Source organism: Oreochromis niloticus, linkage group LG20, assembly GCF_001858045.2.
Source record: "Oreochromis niloticus isolate F11D_XX linkage group LG20, O_niloticus_UMD_NMBU, whole genome shotgun sequence".
Taxonomy (NCBI): Eukaryota; Metazoa; Chordata; class Actinopteri; order Cichliformes; family Cichlidae; genus Oreochromis; species Oreochromis niloticus.
The window spans coordinates 24,905,841-24,925,230 of record NC_031984.2 but is presented as its reverse complement, the minus strand read 5'-3'; the positions used below and the strand labels follow the sequence as shown (position 1 = coordinate 24,925,230).

The following is a 19,390-nucleotide window of genomic DNA, read 5'->3' as shown; positions in this document are numbered from 1 at the left end:
TTCTTGGAATTCTGATCTTAAAATCAGAATTCTACCTTTAATCTCAGGATTCTCACTTTTGTCTCTGAATTCTTTGTTCTAAGAATTGTGGCTTTAATCTCAGAATTCTTACTTTTTTTCTTGGAATTCTGAGTTTAAGATCAGAATTCTGACTTAAACCTCAGAATTCAAACATTTTTTAATCAGAATTCTGACTTAAACCTCAGAATTCTACTTTTCTTCTAAGAACTCTGACTTTAATCTCAGGATGTTACAGAATTCTGAGATTATAGTCAGAATTTTGACTTTTTTTCACGGAATTCTGACTTTAATCTCTAGATCCTCAATTTTTTTCTTGGAATTCTGATATTAAAATCAGAATTCTACCTTTAATCTCAGGATTCTCACTTTTTTCTCTGAATTCTTTGTTCCAAGAATTGTGGCTTTATTTTAAGAATTCTGACTTTTTTTTTCTTTTTTTTTAGTTTAAGATGAGAATTCTGACTTAAACCTCAGAATTCAAACTTTTTTTAATCATAATTCTGACTTTAATCTCTAGATTCTCAATTTTTTATTGGAATTCTGACATTAAAATCAGAATTCTACCTTCAATTTTAGGATTCTCACTTTTCTGACGTTGTTCTCAGAATTCTGATTTTTTTTTTTCTTTAATCTTTTTTCTTTTTTTTTCTTTAATCTCAGGATTCTCACTTTTTAAGATCTTTAGGATCACAATTCTGAGATTAAAAGCAGACTTTTTCTCAGAATTTTCTGTTCTCAGAATTCTGAGATTAAAGTCTGAACTCTGACTTTTTTCTCAGAATTCTTTGATCTCGGAATTCCGACTTTAATCTCAGAATTCTAACTTTTTTCAATCAGAATTCTACCATTAATTTCAGGATTCTCACTTTTTTCTCGGAATTCTTTGTTCCAAGAATTCCAAAGAATTCTTATTTTTTTCTCTGAATTTTTTGTTCTCAGAATTCTGACTTTTTCTCAGAATTTTTTGTTCTCAGAATTCTTAGATTAAAGTCAGAATGTCAGAATTCTGACTTTTTTCTCAACTCTGAAAGTCTGACTTCAATCTCTAAATGACACTTTTTATTATTCTTCCACTAGCCTTAATCCTCTTCCATAGTATTCACGCAGTGTAACAGTATTTGGCTTGGACTTTTATCACCAGCCATTTGTTTACTTTAGCTTACAGCCATGTTGTGCCGGGCCAGTGTATTACTGTTGTCTGGCTCCTATTGTCTTGATTTATAGGCTCTAAGCAGTATTCTTTTGATTTTGATGACCGAGATGCATTGTCATATAACTGCCATTTAACAAAATAAAAGACCCCACACAGTGACTCAAATCAGTACTTGGTGTGTGTCGTCATTAGGATCTTTCTTTTAGTGTGTAGGGATAAACACAAAGGCTAAAAAGTAGCCCAAGGAGAAACTACAGCAGTCGCCATTGCAATTCTGCTATAGAAACACATATGGTTAGAAGTGTAGCTACAAACATACCCGCTTATCTCTCATTTTGTTCCCTGCTGGAGGAGACAACTTTTCTGGGTTCAGCATACACTCAACTTTAATATCATTCTTCATTACTAGCTTTGTTTTAGCATGTTGTCTTTGACCATGATTGCTTAGAGTTCAGTTTATGTAGAGCTGGACAGCTGTGCCTGAGTTGAGTGTACTGTATTTTCCATGTGTGTGTTCTGATGAGATCATGTGATGATTTAAAGGTGTTTATACCACTGGAGTGACCTCACAGTCGAACCACAGGTTGACTTAAACCTCCTTGAACCATCCCCACAGCAATGTGTGTTTGTTGTCCCTAATGGTTGTGTCTTTACTGTGAGGTCATTGAGGGTAATCCCCACCTTTAGAGGAAGGATAATCAGACACGCCACTACAAATGCAATCCTACAAAACTAACAGAAAAACAGAGAATTTCAGGGATTTTTAGCATGTTGCTTAGGATGGCTCTTACATTTCACACTGCCCTGTGTTTATTTTAAAAAGGTTTAGGATTACCTATGTGCCTTACATCTTTCCTTTTAAATAGTGTCATTACATTTTGTACAAGCCTTTTGCAGCTGAGGACAAAACAGGGCTTTTCTATTTGTGTCTGATCTACATTCTGGCTTCTCCCACAACCAGAGGCAGCCTACATTAAGGCCCTGGCTTACATCTGAAGGTGGTCTGGGGTCAATAGGAAGAGGGCCATGTGACACATCAAACTTATTGGTAATGTCACAAGAAAAACAATGGTGTGCTTGGTTTCAACGTAACTTTATTCTTTCATTAGTTATTTACAAGTTTCTCTTTGTTCACAGCCATTGACATGTCGAAGAGGCTAACACGTGAGGAGCGGATCGAAATTGTGTTGATATCTGGTGAATGCAGTAACCGGGTCATTGCAGCAGATTTCAATGCAACACACCCTACGAGACCACCCATCTCCCATGCTACAGTTAGCAAACTCCTTGCTAAGTTTCGTGAAACTGGTTCAGGGTTGGATTTGCCAAAATGTGGATGCAAGAAAACTGTCACTAATGAAGAAACATCAGTGGCTGTCCTAGCTTCATTCAGCAAGAGCCCACAGCGTAGCACTCGCCGCATGTCACTGGAGAGTGGCATTAGGTGAACATCCCTTCAGCGGATATTAGCTACTCACAAATGGCACCCTTACAAACTCCAGCTACTGCAGCATCTCAACAAGGATGACCCAGATCGGCACACAGAATTTGCAGAATGGGCAAAACAAAAATTGGAACAGGACCCTCAGTTCACGCAGAAGATTTTGTTCAGTGCTGAGGCAAACTTTTATGTGAATGATGAAGTTTACAAACAAAACCATCGCTATTGGTCTGACACTAACCCACATTGGATGGATCCCTCCAAGACTGTTGGAACAACAAAAGTGATGGTTTGGTGTGGTATATGGGGTACAACGATAGTGGGTCCATTCTTCATCAATGGAAACCTCAAGGCCACTGGATATTTGAAATTGCTACATGATGATGTGTTTCCCTCTTTATGCACTGAAGCTGGCACGTTCCCTGAGTTTTTCCAGAAGGTGATGCACCACCACATTATGGGTGCCAGGTCCGAGCATTCCTAGATGAACAGTTTCCTGGAAAGTGGATTGGTTGTCGTGGGCCAGTTGAATGGCCCCCAAGGTCTCCCGATCTGACCCCCTTAGACTTTCATTTTTGGGGTCATCTGAAGGCAATTGTCTATGGTGTGAAGATACGAGATGTGCAGCACCTGAAACTACGGATACTGGATGCCTGTGCTGGCATTTCTCCTGTGGTGTTGCTATCAGTGTGTGAAGAGTGGGAGAAGAGGGTTGCATTGACAATCCAACACAATGGGCAGCACATTGAACACATTTTATAAGTGGTCAGAAACTTGTAAATAACTCATGAAAGAATAAAGTTACGTTGAAACCAAGCACACCATTGTTTTTCTTGAGACATTACCAATAAGTTTGATGTGTCACATGGCCCTCTTCCTATTGAAAAAACAAAAGTTGTATCCAAGATGGCCGACTTCTAAATGGCCACCATGGTCACCACCCATCTTGAGGAGTTTGCCCCCTCACATATACTAATGTGCCACAAACAGGACTTTAATATGACCAACCATTCCCATTTTATTACGGTGTATCCATATAAATGGCCCACCCTGTATAGAAACCTCTTTGAAAATTAGCCTTGGCTCTTTTGATCTATGAGCCTTGTGAACACTTTTCTAATCAGTGTATGGACTCAATTTGGAATTAATAAATTTCAGTTTGTAAAGGTCATACCCTTCAGAGTCAAAAATGATGAATAAAGGCTTTAGTGTGGCCCTTATTTATACAGTTTTACCAGCTTGTGTTATCTGTGACAAATCAGTGTTTGCATGATGTATGTTGATTTCAAATCCCAAGTGTAATTTTGCTTGGATGCAACACACACATACTCATAAAACATAAATTCTCACAAGTCCAAATACTTTTGTGTGTATGTGTGTCTCAACAAGTATTATGCACTCATCACTCAGCCATACACCTCCGTTACCTGACTTTATAAGCTACACAGAAACTCATTCACATATTATTTGAACATTATTCTCACAGTCATGCACTAATTTCATTTAATCTGTTATACCATGTTACACATAGATGCCCTCATCCACAGAGAGGGTGCCATCTGTAACCTGCAGCACACACACTTTCCATTCCTCTCGGTCTCTCATCCCCTTAAGAACAGTCTTTGTTTAATGTGTGTTTTAACCATGCTCACCCCTGCTGAGTGACAAATCTCTCTGCCAAAGAGGCAATCCGTCAAGTCCAAGCACACACACTCATGCACACACACACATACATGCACACACTGACAGATCCACTGCCTATTATGAAGATTAAATGTCACAGTAGCCTCACTTGATCCAGTCCAAACTGATTCTCATCCTGAATTCTTGTAGGAACCTGCAGCTGATACACAGATCATAGCAGGAATGCATGTTAAAAATGATCCAGACCAGAGTCACATACATATACATTTGTGTGTGTGTGTGTGTGTGTGTGTGTGTGTGTGTGTGTGTGTGTGTGTGTGCGCTTGCGTGCTTGCGTGTGCATGGACTCTATACACATTCACACAGAGAGGCACACACAGGCTGCTCCACATACTAAGATACACAGTATAGTTGGAACAGAGCTCTGTGATTTGGTCCGCTCAGCAGGAAGTCTGTTGTCACAGTACGGTTTCCCATGGTTGAACTTTAAAGGGAAAATCCACCGAAAAACTGCTTTCACATTGTTGATGGACCGGGCATATGTATAGGCAGGATAAGCAAGTTACACCAAAATCCAACAACTTGGATTTTGTTTTGGGAATGTCACAATGAAAATGTTTCTGTTTTTATTTTGTTCCATTAGATTTTGTATGAAAATAAATAAACAAATGCTCAAAATAAAATAAAATAAAATAAAATCCTGATATACAAGGAAGTCTTCAGTAGGGAATGTACAAAATATACAGGGACTATGCAATAGCAAACACTAAAAACAGTAGTTATATAGATATGATTCTTAGAGAAAGGAAATGGCATATTCATTGTGAAACAAGGATTATGTGCATGCAGAATGGGCCATCACAGAAAAGAACATATTCTCACTTTGTCTTCACACCTGCAGCTGCATCGACCTAAATGGGTTCTTTCAATCTAAAATGTAAATCTGTCTTTCTTGTTGATTCTCAAAAGACCAGAGGATGAATGACTAAATTAGTTCAAATTATCTCATTTATCTTTGGTACTTTGAAACTTTAGGTCCCACTCACAGAATCAGGCCTAAAGCTTCACAGGGAACTGGCAAACTGCTGCTAGCTCCCTCTAACCCTCCTTATGACTGACTTCATTCAGCAGCAGCTCGCAACCTCTGACAATCACTCACCAACTGGTCGGGGGAGTATGAATTTTTGCTTAGCAGCTGGTGGTTGCCACAGGGTCACCAACCAATCTTGAGGCCTGTGTGGTTGAGGCCATAAGCCTTGAAGAAATTCCAAAAATGAATAGTTCAAATACACAGAAATACAAAGCAACAGTGGGCACTAGAAGACCTGTTGGCGTTAGATAAGTGCCTCCAGGTGTGATGCTATGAGTTAATTGTGAGAGAGTAACATTTATATTTACATTTTAAAATAATAAATGAAACTAAAACATTTCTTAAGTTATAGTGGATTTGACGAATGCTGTAGATTTTTTTCCACATATTTGAAATCAATCATTGTTTCAGCTTTATTCGTGTATTGGTTGTTGCTTTATATTACTTTCTCAAAGATTTTATATTCCATCCAAAATAACTTACAGCCTGTTGATAGCTCTTTTCTTCATATGCACCAATGAATCGTATAATCTTAGTGAGTGAACTGACATCTCTGAGGAACACCCTCTCACTTTAGACAGCTGTAGTCGGAAGCCAGTGGAATCTGAAGAAGCATTTCCCACACATACAGTCTCCAATTTAGGATCAACAGAGCAGCTCCAGGTTACGCATTTCACCCCCCTGTCCTTTTGCTCTTGTGGCTTTGGAAGAGTCCTACCCTTTCCAGGCTGAAAGGGTTTGTTACAAAGACCTAGGAATAACAAATTTCAAAGCTGGTATGTGGCTCTCAAAGTTCAGCTGGTATTTGCCTTTAAGGTCTTACCAACATTTATATACACAGAACACTGCAATAGGGCAGAAACCACCCCAAGTGTTTATGTATGAGAGTAGCAGGATAGTCCCACAGTTCTTTTTATAAGCCCAGTAGACTCGGTTGGGGTTCGGAATTTACACAAAAACAGAAACGCTATTCTCTGTGATCTTTCCATCAATGTCCAGCACAGAAGAATCGGCCTCTATGTTTTCTCTCCCTTTAGACATACATGAAAATACCTCGCTTTCTCCTGTACCCCGAGGCACTTACAATACACTCCAGACACATACTCGAACTTACAAATGAACCATCAACAGCACCCACTGCTGCATTAGGCCTGCAGGTATGTTGGACAGTGAATGGAGTTATTTAGAGTGTATGTTTGAACATTAATCACATATTCAGAAACATGATAATGTTTCCCTCAGTATGCTGATCAGTCCTTGGGGGAATTTGTAAAGGGTTTAAAATCCTTTTGTGGGATTTTGGTCCTGAATGCTGAATCAGTGATTAGTTTAGGTGATTTACTCCCTGAGAGGCAAAGAACTGTATAAAATCTGCTCCTGCCTCTTTTTTCTCTTGTTTAAAGACATTTTGTGGTTTTCAATTTCAATTTAAATCTGTTTCAATTATCAAATTATTTGGCATTATATGTGGTATTTTGGTTTATTAAATTAATTTGCCCTCATTTCTGCTCCTACGTGTTGGATTTTATGGGGCTGAACATACAAACGTTCTGTCAGGCAAACTTTAATCCAGCTGTGTCATAAATCCTGTCCAAAAATTCCTCATGTTTTAGTTTCTTTATAGTATTTTTAAAGGAAGGTCCAGTTACAGATGTGGAGTTTACACTATTGAAAAACAAACTAAATGAGTATTTACAGTATTTATGAATGATGCTGAAATGTCACACTAGTAAAATATTCACCCCCACCTCCCAAAGACAATTTTTCTTTGCCTTTGCAGTATGTCTCGCTCTTAAAATGTGGCTCTTACCATGAGTTGGTGTTGCTTTTGGCCTTGCCCAGCAGACTTTACTTTCACAAAGTGAGCCTGAGCAAACTCTTTATCTTACAGATCTATGTAATTTAATCAAACTATGCACTTCCAAGAAAATAGTCTTCAGCTGACGCTGCAGATGTCATGTCTCTAACTTTGCACCAAACATTTAGAATTAAGTGCAAGATAGAAAAATTGCACAAAGGGTGAAAAGAAAGAAACTAGAAGAGCATAAAGTGAGGGAGAAAGAGAGATAAAGATACTGAGACAGAGTGCCAGCAATATTATACTGAATCTGGATTTCCCAGTGGGAATCATACATAGCAGGGTACCCAAAGTGCTGACCCTCATCATTGTTCTTTGACAACGCTTCACTTCTCCTGATTTATCGCCCCATCATTCATCTTTTCCCTGCAGATGAGACTCAGAAGGGAGGGAGTGTAATAAGAAACTCAAGAGGAAGCAATATATGAGAAATAAAAGTAATGAAAAGAGATGAAAAAAGAACAACCCTGTCAACAAAGACATGGAGAAGCTTGAAGACACGAGAGGCCAGCGTACTACTAACTTATTTACAAATATATATATATATATATAGAGAGAGAGAGAGAGAGAGATGTATATATATATATGTGTTTTCTTTTTCTTTATGTATAAAAAGAAAAAGCAGAAAGTTGGATTTTTAACTTAATTACATGATGTGAAACCAGTAATTGCTACAATAATCCATCATTGTTGGGTATGCTGCTAATGCATTAAGACACATTATTCCAGACAACCTAAAGATTATGTGGAGAAACCCCTGGAAATCAGTCAAGAGTCTATATGTACAGCAAACAAGATGTTAAAAAATATGTATTTTTCTTAAATAAATACATACAAAAATACATTTAGAAAAAAATCCAAAGGTTTGCTGTTGTAATCAGGGGAAAGAAATGAAGTAGATCATGGTGGGAAAAGACAAAAGATGGAGTGTAGGGATAATAGAAACTACAAGGAAAGAGAAAACAGATGAAGGGAGGGATGAAAAGAAATGAGGAGAGTGCTCGGGGAATAGCAGCCGTTCCAGAGGTGATAAATGTTGTTTTGACACGTGTGTATCCACAGGCATGAAGGTCACAGTTTAACAGAAGGAACGTAGGTCAGTTTTAAGTCTGGGTCAAGTCAAATATGATTCCTTAACAGACACATTTTGAATTCAACTCTATGGCTCGCTGTAGCTCATGGCATGATATTAACACAGGGTTTTCCCATTTCATTATGTGAGGGGTTATACTGAGTAAAGTTAGCTTACTGGCTCCAAATTAAGATAATGTAGCTGTGGTCAGCAGGGGGTGGGAGCAAAACAAAACTTTTGTACAAGCAAATGAAAGGAAAAGAAAAAGGGAAACTCCAAGTTATGAGCAGGAAAAAGTAAAGCTATCAGATGTTGTTAAAGTTGATGTGAACCTAACTTTTAACTAACTTCAGTTACAAATTTGACAATTTGTATGCCAGTAAAGCAGACACACGCACACACACAAACACACACACACACACACACACACACACACATACACACATACACACACAATCTGGAACCAGTTAGTTACTCTTTACCTGCAGGCCGGAGGCGACCCTCATCAAACATGCTGTGTTTAGACATGAGTAATCAACACCACCCTTGTGTGCATATATGTGTGCGTATGTTCCAATGATTATATTACTTATGTTGTGGGGACATTAGTCTGTTTACATAGTCACATTGTGAGCATCCACCTCCCTTATGGGACAAAGAGTAAGTCCCCATAACGTAAATCACACAACTTTAGGTTTAAGGTTAGGATAAGGTTAAGGTTAGAGAAAGGGCCAGGTTTGGGCTTAGTGTGTGTGGGTGTGTGCGAGAGATAGACAGACAGACAATAATTGTCTTTAATATTTAAATGTACACTACCTGAGGGAAACACATACACACATGTTCTGCTCTTGACTCTTCAATATGTGGCCATGTTATGTAAATAATTTCATATCATGTCCCACGACGGGGAGATGAGGCAGATTACTGAGACTGAATCCACGCAGTGAGACTCCAACATCAGAGCAACACGTCAGTACCACATACATGTGGTGGATATATTTTTGTCTCCATCCAAATTTATTTTGGTCTGGTATGATATTTTCTGTGGTCCCAACTCATGTTTCAACCAAATGCTAACACAAATAAGCTCAACGGATTGAAAAGCATTAGCAGGTTTATTAAAACTCCTTCGAACTATCCTCCACCTGCTTTGGGTTTGCTGTTTAGGTTTGCCCTGTCCGTGTCTTCAGTTTGCTTTGGAACTTGGCTTTGGCTCAAGTCACACTGAACCATAGTAGATCACAGTTTAAAGAGACATATAGAGTCTCGGGCAGATAAGCGATAATATTCAAGCTTAAGCCTATTGTTGCTTATCACCTGGTGGGCAAACAAAACATATACGAACAATAATTCAGCAGTTGAAGCAGACATATATATGCCATACATGCAGAAAAACTGGTCAACAGATCTACTTAAAAACACTATGACAGGACTGTTTATCCAGTGCAGCCAGTCAACTTTGTTCGTGCTTCTTCTGCTGATACAAAAGGACAGTACAAAGCTTTTTTTGAAGTTCAGGGGCACCACATTATTATTAACCTTGACAGCTTTTCAAGGCCTTTCCACTCTAAAAACACTACATGAAAATATGAGTCAGTATTCACATATGGTTTTATCTATGACATCATAATGACGGCTAAATCATTTGTGTTTTGACTTTACAAGTGTGTTTAGAAAAAACATGTAGCATGTGATGATGGTAACGTAACTTTACAATATGGACTTTGCAGAGTTTCCTGTCGTTGCCAAGACTGCACGCTACGTCTCCCCAAGAGACGTTCATATGGGTCCGTATGTCAGTAATATATCTTGGCCATATGCTATAGATATCTGGATGAAGTAACAACAGGCAGAATCAGAGAAAAACTACGTATGCCAATGTGACTTTTTTTTAAAATGCTTTGTACATTTAATGGTTCATAGTGACTGAGGGGTCACAGATCACAGCAATTCAATGATAATTTTAGGCTTGAACAAACAGAGATTTCTTCAGATTCTCTGAATCTTTTGTTGTTGTCATGAATTGTAATCCATTTGAGTTTTGGAAGTAAACATTTTTGTCAGTCCTTGCTGGAAAGACACTAGTTTTAGAAGAACAAATTAAAGACCTGGGTTAGCCATGATGATTGCAACTTTAAGACATCCACGTTCGTCTTCTCTGCCTTTGGACAGCTCTCTATCTCAGCCCTTCAGTTCTCATTCAATCAGTGATGTAGCAAAGGGGGTGACCCTATCACCCCAGCACCATGGAAACACCCTGCAGCCCTGCACCCTGGGTCCACAGGGCCCTGGGAAGGTGGAGGAATGTGGGAAGCACAGTGGATGCGCAACCTGACCTGATGAATGGATTAAATGGCAGCTGGAAGACACACACACATGTGCTTACACACACACACCCACACAGACACTCACACACACATACACAAATACATGTGCAAATGTGCAACACATTATGTTTAGCAAAGTACTAATTAAGATAAAAACTTTGGAACCTAAAGGTAATTTATTCACACAGAAACACACTAATACACAAACATATATACCTGCAAATCTGCACCAATCAGAGTCTAATTTACTTTGTCCTTACAAGCTACAGGGCAGAGGCATGATGTGTCGGTAGGGAAGAGTGGTGAAAGCGCTTATTTCCATTCATTCACACGATGTCAGAGTTGAAATACTTAAAGTACTTGAATTCTGCTCACTTAACTGCAGCATACTAAATCACCAGCCTTCACGGCTCCTTTTTAGTTCTGATGTGGCTCTGCTTTTAAATCCAGCACGCCTCACATAGCTGACCCCGTGAACAGGTTTTATAGCAAAGAACCAACAAGCTTGTTAAAGAGAGACACTCACTGACACAGGCCACACTGACTAGACTCACAAATCATTGCTCTGAATGAATGACCAGGTTAATGTTGAGAGAGATGTTCAAGTTGAAATATTTGGCCCGGGCTGAAGAAGAGTGAAATCATGAATAGACTGTGAAGGACAGTAAATCACAGCTCCCCACACAGATTTATGTGCACATATCAGAGAGCAGTGAATGAAATGCAGAAAATCTGGAAAAATTAGGATATTTTAAGCAGCATTTACCTTGGTAAGGAGATGGTTTTATGGTTAAGAACAAATAATGTTCATTTTAAAGGTATAACAGGAAACATTGAAACATTATTTCTTAGTTGCCTTTCAGTTATTTCCTATTCCTCTTCTTGTTGATATACTGTACCACGAAACTGGGAAAGTTTACACTCAATGACATCCTCAGAAAGATATTTTATTATTATTAATATTAGTAGTACACTGTAAAAAAAATCCTAATATAAAAGTATTTTACTGTGTATTTTACAGTTTTGTTCTGTTCTTCTAGAATATCATTAAATTTACATAAATAGACTGATTTCACATTTCAAATGTAAATTAACGTAAAATCACTGTAATGTAATAAAACATAATTTTCTTGTTTTTTAAATGTATCTGTCTGTACATATGCATATTTAGATTGTTAAAATAAATTCACAAATGTATCATGATTTCACAAATATGTGTCCGTTATTTGAAAGATTGAACTGTTAAATTCAAATGTAATGCTATGGAAAAATATATAAAATGATTCTCATAAACTTTTTTTTACATCAAATAATTATTATTATTATTGCTGTTTAGGGCGATCGTGGCTCAAGAGTTGGCAGCTAGCCTTGTAATCAGAAGGTTGCCGGTTTGAGCCCCGGCTCGGACACTCTCGGTCGTTGTGTCCTTGGTCAAGACACTTCACCCGTTGCCTACTGGTGATAGCCAGAGGGGCCGATGGTGCGATATGGCAGCCTCGCTTCTGTCAGTCTGTCCCAGGGCATGCAATCCATTATTATTTAAACCAACTGTTAACTGTATATTTCTGTACATTTAAGTATTATTATTCATATTGCCACATTCATTGACCTTGTTTATAGGTAATTTCATTGTTTAATCACATTAACATGTTCCTAATTTAATGTTTAAAAGCACTTAAAAAAGGCAAAATCCCATGTAAAATTAGGGCAACAAACTGTATTGTCATTACTGAAAATAACCGTATTTTTATGAGAAAGTTATTTTCTGTTATTTTCTGGTATTATTTTGGCGCCCCAGCTGCTGGAATATTACTGTTTTTCTAGGACTTTTTTTTTAACAGTGTAGTATTGTTGCTGTTTTTTCTTTGATGAAGCCATATAGGTCAACTCATCTAATCATAGGTTAGCAATTGCCATCTATGAGCTAGCATTACTTGTGGCTGTTTAATCAGAATCATTCAATCATTCAAATATAAATCTAGCATGAATTAAACTAAAACCTTCTGCCTGACTTACCACAGACAGGTTTTCATCTGTAATCGTGGTTAAGACGGCAGCTCTCGAGGTTCTATGTTGTTTCAAGAGGTCTTGAAATTATGGCATTGTTTTGATTTAAAGACCCTTAATACCAGAAGTGGTTAAGATGAGGATTTGAGGTTCAACCAACACTTTAAGTATTTTAGGGGGAAAAAAAGTTCCTACTGTAGTGGGTATAAAAAGTCATTTTAATATTTTCCTGTATGGTTTGTTCTCTCATATGTTTCAACAACATATAGCTTGCATGTTTAATAACAAAACAGGTAACAAGTATATAAATGTGACATAATTAATAAGTAACCCAAAGATGTGCAAAACAGTTCAGCTTTGCATTCTTTAAATCAACTAAATCAGCAAAATTCAACTTACACATAAATGCACTGGTTATAAAAATATGAGTATTTTTTAGAAAGATTCTTTTAATAAAAGCAGCATAAAACTTTAAATTTAGCTCTTTAAATGAGCAATTTACACCATGGTAATGTGGTCAGTATCCACAGGAGGAGTAGAAGTATTAATGAAAAATTAATTCTTCACAATGGAAGTGGTGGAGGAACACCCTGTTCAACTTGCCTGTTTTATTAAACTGAGGTTGTCAAGAGTTCTTCTTTCCAGCATCAAGGCTTTCCTCGCTAACATGCTAAAATTAGTTTGTTAGCAAGTTCTCACAAACTTCTTCAGACTACCCGACTCCTCCTCTGCATCATCATATGTCAGCCTGTGGTTAGAAAACAAAAACTAAGGATTCCAGAGTTTCCCAACACATCAGGTCAGGAGTGGAACCAGGATGTGTTCCTTGTTTTAACATTCACATCATGAATTGTCCTCCAGGGTCAGACTGTCAGTGGAGATGTAATCTGTGAGAACTTTCAGTCAGAAATGACCTAAAATGCTGTGAGTGCCAACACGCCTGCACACAGTGCATTAACAAAGCCGGGGCTTTTTGGCCACGACACCACTTTTTCACTCACAACCTGCTTCACTTTCCAAATCTATCTTCTTCTCAGTTCTTTCTCTTCCACAAAATTGCCGACAAATCCCAACAAAGTAAAACAAGGGTTGTGTTCTGCACTTTGGTTCTTTTCACTTCTAGTTTGCTTTTATTAACCTGCTTTTTACTTTCACTTCCTGGTATTTTTATACAGTGGTTATTTCTTGATTCACTTTAGTTATCACAGTCTAATTGGTTAAATTTAGGAAAATAGAGTGGTCTGGGTTAAAAAGTTTCCCTTTGCAATAGTAACCTGCTCATTGACAAATGAGGAACTGGAACTGGCAGACGGCTCTCACTAACACCACAGACCGCGGTGTTGTTGTGGCTCATCTATGGGGGGCAGAAGTGGGCTGGAGGGTTCAGGGAGAGGCTGGTTGGCACACCTGTCTTGCATTTTGTATTTCTGTCTCTGCTATGTAGTAGTGTGCTGGGGCCAGGAGGGTTGAGCAGAGTGCAGGGCAGCTGCAGCAGTCTGCAGAAACACAGAGGGTACTGTGAAAAAGTCATTTTCCTCTTCCTGACTTCTTTTCTTGCATTTTTGTCACACATATGTTTCAGATCTTCATACAAATTTTGAATTAACAAATTAATCCCCTAAAAATACATGGGGGTGGATTTTCAGTTTTTGGAAGCGACTATATTCCCCATCATATTTAAATACAGTGTCCTGGGAAAGACATCCCTTTTCTGACTAATTGTGTTTTATGCATGTGGCTAGACAGAGAAGGCTTCTTGGGGGATATTTCAGTTTGTATCTGCACCATCAGCCTCATGATACAAAGGATCATACCTATGTTTTATAGTCAGATAAGGAGGCCCTTCACTGAAAAAATGAAAACAAAAGAAAAGACACAACGCCATCTTCATCTTCACGTCATCTTCTTCTTTCTCATCTAAAGTGTCATCTCCAACACATGAACATGTGTTTAAACGCGCTTATTAACTCCAGGTATTGTCACAATTACTTCTTCTCATCAGGTTAGACCAGTGTTTCCCAACCTTTTGGAGCCACGCCACGTTTCACATTAGAAAAATCACACGGCACACCACCAAACAAAAATGTCACAAGAAGCATATTGATCGTTTTTCCCCGCGCACCAGGCATAAGGGAATTGGCTCAGTTTGTCCCAGTATACCTTTGTTGCTTTCTTTTGACCACTACTCATGCTAGGGCCTTTATTTGGGTCAGAATTTCCTCCAGGACCCAGGTCAGATTGACTACTTTTTCTTTTCAAACATTTATCTATTGTTATTACGCTCTGCGTTGTCTCACTCACAGCATGACTACTATGTAATTTCTTTTTTGTCTTCTTCTGTTTTACTGGCAGTTTGCAACCAATTTAATTAGAGCAGGTAGTACTGCCCTCTAGTGAAAGAGAATGTAATTGATCGTTTAGATCGCTTAGAGTACTAACCAGGTGGAACCAGATAATCTTCCACAGCACAACTGATCATTTCTCACGGCACACCTATGTGCCGCACCATAGTGGTTGGAAAACACTGAATTAGAAATGCGACCTTCCTGTCTCCAGACAGCTGACAGCTAAACAACAACAGCTGTTTTAAGCTAACATGCTAGCTAATGTTAGGCTTCTCTCTTTCTCTCTGATATAGAGTTTAATTACATTCTCGCACCATATGAGAGTTTATTCACTAATCATCACAGTCTAAACACTTCAAAGAAAGTTTCAATAAGAGCAGCTACCAACAGCCAGCTAACAGCAGCTAACAAAGGTTACAAGCAGCAAAAACAACAGTTTTACCAAAGCAAAAGTTCCGCGTATCCTCAACAACACAACTCATTATTGCTGCCATGACTAGATTACCCATTGCCTGATGAGTTTAAAAACTTTTACTTCTGGAAATCAACCAAAATCAATTACATGTTCTATTAGTCAGTGGATGCACATAAACTATTAAAAAGGTCAACATAATCATTTAACAGGGCCTGTGGGGTTTTAAAAGGTTTTTTGATCATTGCAAAAGGAATGTACATTTTCCAGTTCAAAAGCAGTGACGTTCACACATTTCTCACAAAGTCTGTTGTAAACCCACACAAACCATTCATTCATTCAACTCAAAGCGTGCTCAGGCAGCTCTCTAATCAAAACAAATCTTAAGAGACTGATGCAGAGTGAGACAGAAAGAGCGCGAGGGGCCCTAAATGTGTTGTCAATTAGCTGCAGCAGATCAATGGTATGGAGTGAAAAAAGCAGAAACAGGAGAGATCCTAAGCGAATCAAACAGCTCTGTTGCCTTTATAAGGCCCGTGACGTGAGAACTGGAACTAAATTTTTTATTGTGATTTTCTTTAAGGCTCTTCACAGACTCAGTCAAAAATTAGGTTTATGGAAACAATGAATTGGATTGTGGTGCAAAAAGGCCTTCAGTTTGCTCGTTGCCACATTGTCCCAGATGTTTCCTTTCTCTTCTACTTCCATCACTTCCTTTGTAACTGCTTTCACTCTAGCCACCATCCACTCCTATATTATGTGTGTAATTCATTGCCTCCTACATTAAAATGCCCAAACATGCCAGCTTGGATGTGAATTTTGGTAAGAAAGAGGGATGCATACAATAATATAATGATAAAATGCACATTTGTTTCTTTCCTCTTTGCTTAACCAGAAAGGCTCAAACTGGTCACAAACTAAAAAGGAAATAAATCACAGGTTATGCTCTGTAACTTTAAGCAAAGGTTAGGGAGGAAAGGTTGAAATAAAGTAGTCAGTTTTAAACATTAAGAAAGTTTAGACAATTTTGGACATGGAAGCTGCTAAGCTTACCTAACTGTAAATGCAAAAGGTCTTTATTTCAGTTTTTCTCTTCTCTTCTTACAATCTGGAGGACATCGATGGAAAAATTCACTCCCAACAGACTCAATCGCCATGAATATAACTGTATGTGTCAGGGAAATAGGATGTTTTAACATCACATTATTGTACTGTAAATGTCTATGATTGTGCATGTGTTTGAGACCTGGATACCAAGACTGAACACTGCAGCTGCCATTACTCCCCTAATTATTCCTATAAGTCAACCAGGCTTCTTCACAGTGTAACACAGTAAAGTTTGATCAGGATCCAGATGGAAGGGAAGGGAAATAAATTGTGTCTGACAGCCGCTCGACTGAAATTATGTTAGAAAGAGTGAATGAAAAAAGAAATTTGGACAGAGACAAAGACAGACGTGGATGTAGGAACATACCACCTGGACAAGCGATCAACTGACACATAATCAGGAAGATAAAGACTAAGGCAGTAGATACAGTCCAACCACAACACTCATCGGGTGACATTCAGAAGTGTTTTTGTGTTTAGGTTTCCAGATGTATCAGTTAAGAAACTCACCTGATAAAATCCTAATCCTGTGATGTGAGCCAAAGTCAAATGTGAGTAATTTGTCTTTAACAAATCACAGTCTGTGAGGTGTGACATTTTGATATTTTTTGGCATATATTTATTTGACTTTGGGTTCAACACTCCATAAATTTTTAAGAGTGAAGCCTCTCGCTTTCCTTATGTTTTTCTCTCTCTCTCCCTCTCAAAGTTGGTAAAACAAAATTATTTTTTTTAGCACTTTCTCAAGCACAGTCTGACTTTAATCAATGGATTTATTTTTTAATATCTATATATATCAAAAAGTCAGGTTTCTGTATGTACAGTTATTTATGATCATCAGTCTTCACTGCTGATGATACTGACAATAAAACGATCCATCCATAATGTCTGATTTTTACCCCACTGTTAATTTAAATGTTAGCTACCTTTTTATTAGAAAGTGAAAACAAAAAACAAAAAAAAATGTCAATGTTCAAGAGGAAATGTAGTATTATTCGACAGGGATACAGTTATGTATTCTTTCTTGTACAAGTTTTGCTTTATTGTCATTTATAAAATATAAAATTAAAGTAATAAAAACAGGAACAAGGCAGAACTGAAGTAAAAAAAAAAAACATACTTGAAACTCTTATATTCATCATCGTTATCAGGATATCAGGATATCTTACACTTAGAAAAATATAAATGATTAAACAAGGAAACACAAACAAGTTTTAGAAAGAAATGAGTGAAATCAGCGACTGTCCCTTATCTGGACATACAGAGCTGCCTGTATCATAGCAGATCTACAACTGCCATGGGTTAGTGCCTTTTAAGGACCTCTGGATGTTGTGCAAATGTAACTTTATGATATTACAAAAGCTTAGTTTTCTTTTTACATTGTTCTTTTTTCTTTAGTATCATTTATAAACAAGTCACATCTAAAAGAGAAAAAAACAAAGTAATTTTTCATATTAAGGAACTGAAATGTTAATAGAACGAAATATGAAGAACATCTGTGGTGATCAGTTTATCAAACCTGTTTTAACCACAGTGATTTAATCAATGTCACATAAGGTCACAGAGCCCGTTTTAAACCAGAACGCTGGGAAGAGCGGCTCTGTGAATTTTGCATGGAAGGTGTGTATGAGGCTCGGCTTTTCTGATGAAACACTGTAATAACTCAGAGTTCCACCTTCCCAATCCAAGAGCACTGCTATTTTTTTACTGGAAGGTAATTTCAGTGGCTTTGACATCTTCCCATGCATGGCAGTGCATTCAGTACTGGAGCAGTACAGACCCCAGGACATCTCATTGCATCCTAGGCCACCACTACTATCCCAATTTCTACCCACTCCTTTGTATGCTGCAGCAATGCAGACCGTCCCACTCCATTCCACTTCCCAGTAACAGAGACCTTTCAGTCCCTCGACGCAAAACACCTGAGACCTCTTGAACCTGTCCTCATTTTCAGGTCGTGCAGGTTTCTCCTCTACCTTCTTTACAGTTTTCACTTTCCTGTCTCCTTCTAGGATAAGCCTTTTGCTTGCCGTAGTTTCATCAAACTTCAGTTCTACACCATCTGAGAAAGACAACGCAAGAATTTGATATCTTTGTGTACTGGAGCGACCACAAAATATAAATACATAAAAAAGATACAAGCAAAGCAACAAATCAAAACAACATTAGCAGGTATAGCACATAATAATTGGTGATTTTGATTTTAAAAATAATCAACTGGAGCTTTAACTTGGTGACTACATGACAAAACACTGAAAATCAGAGACCAACTTACACTTCTTCATCCCCGGCTTTAACCGATGCTCTCCACCATGGTCCAAACTGTACAAGATTTTATTTTATATATAGGATTAGGTTTAGTAAGGTAGGGTGAGGAAGTAGTGCAGCAATAATTTTCAAACAGAGTGGAAAAAATATGACTTTAAATTTAATTTATGTTATAAATGAAACATTGACTTGTTATTTCAGGTTCTATTATAATTTTGCTTTAAAGCTGATGTAGGCTCAGAAAAAGATCCTTCTATATTATTAGAAATAAATGCCTTTTATTTATATATACTATATAGACAATGATATTTATAACTTACAGCAGTGTCTTCAGCTTCATAACTGGATCTTCCTTTATATCAGTGAGTTGTCTGGTCCCAAGGTCTCCTGGGTGATTATAACTCAGATCCAGATGTTTCAGGAGGGAGGCTGCATTGAATATGAGAGATGAGGCCAAGAAAGAGCAGCCTGTCTCTGTTACCTGACAACCAGACAATCTGCAGAAGACACAGAGAGAAATTATTTTGATGGTCTTTCTGACTTTTTGATAACAGATTTGAAACACTCAAAAAAACGATTCAATAAACACATGACACATTAATGTCTTTAATAAGATGATCACCTTCTCTTTAACATCACGTTTGC

General features: G+C 37.9%; 1 protein-coding gene across 1 annotated transcript in view; it reads right to left on the bottom strand.

Annotated features, from left to right (window-relative positions):
• Positions 1 to 17,245: 17,245 nt before the first annotated feature.
• Positions 17,246 to 19,390, bottom strand: part of LOC100710759 (uncharacterized) — a 40,619-nt gene continuing 38,474 nt past the window's right edge. The window contains exons 7-9 of the mRNA XM_019350192.2: positions 19,066 to 19,242; positions 18,753 to 18,799; positions 17,246 to 18,539 (exon numbers count right to left, since the gene is read on the bottom strand). Of these exons, the coding sequence (XP_019205737.1) occupies positions 18,016 to 18,539; positions 18,753 to 18,799; positions 19,066 to 19,242 (748 nt within the window). The 3' untranslated portion in view covers positions 17,246 to 18,015. The remainder of the gene's footprint in view (positions 18,540 to 18,752; positions 18,800 to 19,065; positions 19,243 to 19,390) is intronic.